At 32.4% G+C, this 6,075-nt stretch overlaps 1 protein-coding gene across 1 annotated transcript in view; it reads left to right on the forward strand.

The window, feature by feature from the left end:
* Nucleotides 1-5: 5 nt before the first annotated feature.
* The window catches only part of LOC108376127 (nose resistant to fluoxetine protein 6), a gene marked incomplete at its 5' end in the record, with an annotated part of 11,859 nt that continues 5,789 nt past the window's right edge, over nt 6-6,075 (forward strand). The window contains one exon of the mRNA XM_017632311.1: nt 6-42. Within this exon, the coding sequence (XP_017487800.1) occupies nt 6-42 (37 nt within the window). The remainder of the gene's footprint in view (nt 43-6,075) is intronic.

Genomic DNA, 6,075 nt, shown 5'->3' on the forward strand with positions numbered 1-6,075 from the left:
TATCGGCGGCGCTCGATGAATATTACGAATGGGCTATTGAGTGTAAGTGAAAATGTATAGCGAATGGAAGTCGTACTATTTAAATACGATAGAAAGTATTTAAATTCGCGAGGGTTATCCTTCTGATAGATATGCACAAGTGGCACAAGTAATTGAAATTTGGAGACAATTTACCAGAACAAATTGTCTGAGTAAAGTGTTAATACATATCAAGCGTACTTAATAAGAATAAAAAATCAAGCCTGATTTTATACATATGTACATAGGGGCCAATATTGTGAAACCTATCAGATCCTACATATCGTCACCTGAAATGTAAAAAGACATAACAACACCGTAAATAAAATGTCGTGAATAATATTTTAATTATTTTTTTTCATAAAATGATGTGGGGAGTTGTAATTCGATGAAATCCATTCTATATATGTGTAGTAGACCAAAAAGTAAGTTTTGAATTTTCTATTAGTTATGACTTTCTGCATTTCAACGATGATGTTTGCTACGTCTTTTTGCATTTCTGGTGACGATATGTATGTATGTACGTACATATCTGTATTCTTTTAGCTTTTGACTTCAATGACGTCTAGAAGGTACAATTCATCCGAAAATGCTCTCTTGCATGGGTTCTCTTTTATTCTCATGTCAAGAAAGATATCCTGCGAAATATGCGGAAACGAGTGTTGGCGAAAATATTTTGTATTTGCAGTGTAGATAAGATGTGTAATAAGGCTTAACTTTTTCGAAAAGAGTTGCCACCATTAAAAAAATGTATTCAAATAATTTCGATACCCACACCAATCGAAGGAGGTTTGATACGGCTTTATTTCGTAATTAGATGGAGGGTTGCCGCCTGTTTAAAAAATCAAATTCAACGTTAATTAAGGTAATTAGGTAATTGAAATACGTGTTATGATTTGAAGAGGGTTGCCACCTGTTTAAAAAAAGTGGAATTTAGTTAGTCTATACAGAAGTTATATGAGATAATAAAATATTTGAATATAATTTTAAATAGGGTTGCCACCTTCTTGAAAACTCGAATTTACTAAACTTGTATTAGGTTAAATAGACTATATGAGTTGAAACGAAATAGTTTTAAGGAAACTTTAGTTTGAAAATATTTCTGATTAGTGTTGCCACCTATTCGAAAAGTAATATTAATCTAATTCTGTACAAATATATATAAAAAGCGCGATCTGTAACTTATTTCAAATTTAAAAAATTAGATAATCTGCGGATTTGAATATTTGTCACTCCTAGGCAATTCAGATTTTGCCGCCCATTTTCCGAAAAGAAAAATATTTTGAGGTAAAAGTACCAGTTTTGAAACGATTAGCAGCAAATTCATGTTATTTACTATACACTTGATAAGTAATAAACTCAAAAATATTAAATTGGTATTTTTAAATATTATCATTTAAATAATATCAAAAATACCTAACAGCGTTGTCTTATTTTTTGATTGCATAATTATGTCTTAAAATGTACAATCAAAAAATCTACTTTCAGTGCAGCTTACTGAAAAAAAAAAATTTGTTTAACTCAAATTTTGCCGCCCCCATATTTTGCCGCACCTGCCTATGTTGCCTTTACGGTAAATCCGCCACTGGAAATAAGTACGTTGACCATTCGTACCGATATTGGCGGGAAATACAGATTTTAAAAACATTGTCCCGCTGAATATTTTTCAATAGTCGGACTTGTAAGTGTCCCGATCTTTCATATTTGTACGATTGAATCCCGATTTTCAGTGATCTCTTTTTTACTTTAATAAGAGTCTCACTATACTATGGCCCAAAAACTAGTTTTGGGACAAACGTTCGTTAAATTTTCGTAATCACAAAGAACGTAGAACATAAGGGATCCATAAAGATGGCCAGCATCCTGTCAAACTGGTACTCTCGCTATATTGCTGTTTATTATTCTTATTTTTTTCTTAGGTTTTTAGAATTATTATTAAACTCCGACCATCTTGTGATATCTCGATTATAATAGTAAAGTTAATAAATTTCTTCCGGTTTGGATTTATTGCATAACTTTGTGACGAAACAGAAGCCTAAAATCACAATCGGTGTCATAATTTTGTAATGCATAAATACATTTTGTGTAAAACTATAGTAAATCACAATTGAAATGATATGTATTATATGGGGTATTCAGAACGGTGTCGTAAGTGTCGTATTGTTGTATGTCGTAAACTTTTGTATGTGTTTAACTTTAGCTTTAAAAACATATTAAGGGGTTCGAAAAATACCATCAAAGTTATATTATGAATTTTCGCAGTGTTAAAAAACAGTTGGTTGTGATTTAAAGTCCAATAAACGTTTATTTGAGCTTTTAAAGTTTACGACATACAACAATACGACACTTACGTCACCGTTGTGGATCCCTCAATAATCTAATCGCAAATACATGCAAGTCGGACTGCCAATATATATAATTTCGTTAACAATAACAATTTAACATACCTAAATACATACACACACATAGAAAAGAGTAATTTTTTTTTATAAAAGTTGGCAAAGTTCAAAAGGTTTTCGGTTGATAAGTGCAAAATGAGCTTTTATTACACTTAATAAAATAATAAAGTAAATAAATGTCAGTAGTGTTATTGAACTTTGTACCACGATTTGTTTGTTAGGAAAAATGAAAAAAAACACCAGTCTAAGCGTCAAATAAATATTGATTTCATCTTCCGCATTCTGTATAATCCGTATGCCGCAATAATCCGGGCATAGTATTAATATCTATTGGAAAGTCTGCAAGCCGGACCTTAACGCAATATATAAATTGAAATAAATAAATAATTTACGCTGAGCTTCAGGTGTGGTCTATCATAAAAATGCACAATATTGAATGACAATGTTGAGCATTACATTCACAAAAATAGCCATTCTCGGAATTCACAAGACGTGTTAATCGTCTTAAAATATGGGGGAGGCGAATTATATATTTATTATCAATTTTAAAACATTTCAGCGTAGTTGGAAATCCTCTAAAACCATTTTAATCATTAAGAACGAGAACAAACAGCGAAATATATATATATTACAAATGGAAGTCTTTCAATGCAATGAACTTTTTAAAAAGCTTCAAACACATATTTTTGCTGTTATTGCATCAATGAATCCAGTTTAATTTTTTAAGGTAAAAAGAAAAACACATATGTAAGTAAAATTTTAGATTTTTTTCTTTTCTTGACCTACAAACAGAACGCACTGAATTAAAAAAAACTACAATATACAAAATAATATATGCTTGAAACTTTTTAAAAAGTTTATTGCATACCTTTCTCAGTTCAAAAAAGGCCAAATCCATAGACCTAGTGCTTCATAGTTTTCTCCAATACACTAGGGCTGCCAGACATCATTATTTTCCAAGATTTGTCCTGATTTAAACAAATTGTCGTGGCGTCCTGGTCCACACTTAAATTGTCCTGGTTTTTTATTGAAGATCAGTGCAGACACCCATCTAATTTTTAGCAGATTTTCGCTTTGAAAAATAGGTTAAGCTTTCTGTCAGTCGAGAATCCTGTACGGAGTGGCACAAATTGAAGGGCTTCTGCCTTCGCTACTCAAAGAAGAGCTTCCAGAAGGGCTTTTTAGGACGAGCTTCTTAAGGCCTTTCGAAGAAGTTCTTTTAAAGCTGTTTTTATTTCATAAAAATCATACTTCTTTAAGCAATTTAAGTATTCAAGGTTCAGAGCAAATAAGTTTTATTGAGACATAAAATATTGAATCCTATTTGTAATGCTAAATTATATAAACATATACTTAAGTACATTCGCGTAAATTGTAAACCTAGGAAGCATGCAGGGAAGCACCTTTTTTCAGTCATTATTGGATAATTCTATTAGAATGCCTTCACTTCAGATAGCCTACCTAAATTATCTCTAGGTTATGCATCTACGAAATGGCAAAATGATCATGAAAAGCATTATAGGATTTGTGGAAATTTGCTAATGGTGTTAAGGCAAGCATTCAAGACAACGTTAAAAGCGCCAAACATTTTCCCAAGTTACGTCACCGTCAAGAGAAATCTGTTCTTTTATGATTAAAAAAATTCAGAGAAAAATCATTCATCATCATTCAGCTCTACGGATTGTGCCACCAAACTATATTGCTTATAATATCAGAAAATAAATAAAAATAATGCAACGCCAGAACCAAAGAAACTGTATTTATAGGGAATAAGTGTCCTGGTCGATGGCTTCAGGATTGTGACAGCCCTTCAATACATCCATTTTTGCGTTTTTATTTTAATTTTTTATTTATGAACTACTTTTAGCACTAGTATTTTTTTTTTTTTAATTTTCGTGGTAAATCTACAGGAAACCCTTCGATTTCTCATTAGGAATAGATTCAATGATGCAGCTATGGCTGATTTATTGACACTCGTCGCACTGATAATTTCACTATCGTAAACGCTACATTGATTGTCAGTCTCTTAGTCATAGTTCACATTTTTCTTGAACAAAATCGCACTGAAAGTGGCCTTAACGACTGAGAATCTCTTTTGCGGGACAGAGGAATAACAATTCGACATCTTTGCGTTTTTCTTTCCCTTCAACATTAGTGGCATTCACCAGCAAGTGATGAGCAAGTGGCCTGGCAGTCTGGCAAAAGGGCAGATCAGATCAAGCAACGACTGCTGTCAACATTCGCTGCTTGAGTTCAGCTGCTCTTTTGCCAGGGCTACTTGCTCAATTTGGTGAATAACACTATTGTGTTTATCAAACGTTTCATATAAATATATATTTGTATTCATACCAAGAAGTTAAAGCTAACAGATCGTCATAGTGACGCGAAAGTTCCACACATGTATGTAGGCTGTTGTAAAGAAATATTTTGAATGTAGCGCCATCTAGGGAGCTGAAACAACTTATAAACTATCGAAGGTATACTCGCAACTGCTGACCGACTGGACTAACCGTCCAGGAACGCATTAAAAAAACACTCGAAGTTTTTTTTCTGTTATTAAGAAGATCATTAGCTTTCGTTTGGCGTAACTTTTGGCACCGAAAGAGATCAGACCAGAGGGTTTCTGGTGTAACGAGATTTTTGTGTAACTAATCTAAAAAAGCATTTTGATTTATTCAAATATATATCTGTGGAAATTTGACAAAATAACTTAAGTCGATCTTTCACGGACAAACTAAGTAATAGAGTTGTCAAACTATCGATGGCACTATCGATAGTATCGATAGTTTAAATTTTTTTAGACTATCAATACTTATTGATAGTTTTTTCTTATACTATCAAAAATATCGATAGTTTAGTAGGACTATCGAACTATTGTTGGTAATACCTGAATTTTTTAATTTGAATTAAAAATTTTGTTTTTTAGTGTGATGCCGACGTCATATTCAAATATGCACGCATTTAGGCCAACATACATACATGTGTTAATCGTAAATCCTGTTTTATTTGTATAACTTGTGTTTGTTTTTGAACTTTCTAAAAAGAGAAGTATTTTGGCTAAGCAGTTACTTAATTTTGAATAATTATATCTTTTATAAGATAATAATTATTTCACTATGACCCTGTAAAAACAAAGCAACCTAACTGATTTAGCGCTATCGATAGTTTTGTTTTTTTTTCGAGACTATCGTGAATATTGATAGTTTTTCTGAAAACTATCAAAACTATCGATGGTGTGACTATCGATAGTTTGACACCTCTACTAAGTAAATAGAACATATCGGCGAAGCTTTTTTTACCGCCAGAGCAATTTTTTATTTGAAAGAAAGCATTCAGTTGTTCAAAACAGAGCCATTTAAATGGTTTTCGACATACATACATTTATATTAGAGTCCAGCGCAATTGTATTTGCCGCATTTCATTCAATAAGTACTCCTTGCATTGTACTCTACTCCCAACACATTGTTACTTTTTTTCCGCATACATACACTACTTGGCGTTGAGAGAGTAAATACTTGACGTACTTGCTATTACTCCACCAAAGTACGTACTCTACTTTCCCTCATCGCGTACGAGAGATATTTGCTGCTGCCAAAAGGGAGTAGCAAATCTACTCTCTGTATACTTGTAGTACGGTAAGTACTTGCGTATTAAATTT

The sequence above is a fragment of the Rhagoletis zephyria genome, unplaced genomic scaffold (genome assembly GCF_001687245.7).
Source record: "Rhagoletis zephyria isolate East Lansing unplaced genomic scaffold, Rhagoletis_zephyria_1.1 Rzeph_scaffold_09921, whole genome shotgun sequence".
Classification (NCBI taxonomy): Eukaryota; Metazoa; Arthropoda; class Insecta; order Diptera; family Tephritidae; genus Rhagoletis; species Rhagoletis zephyria.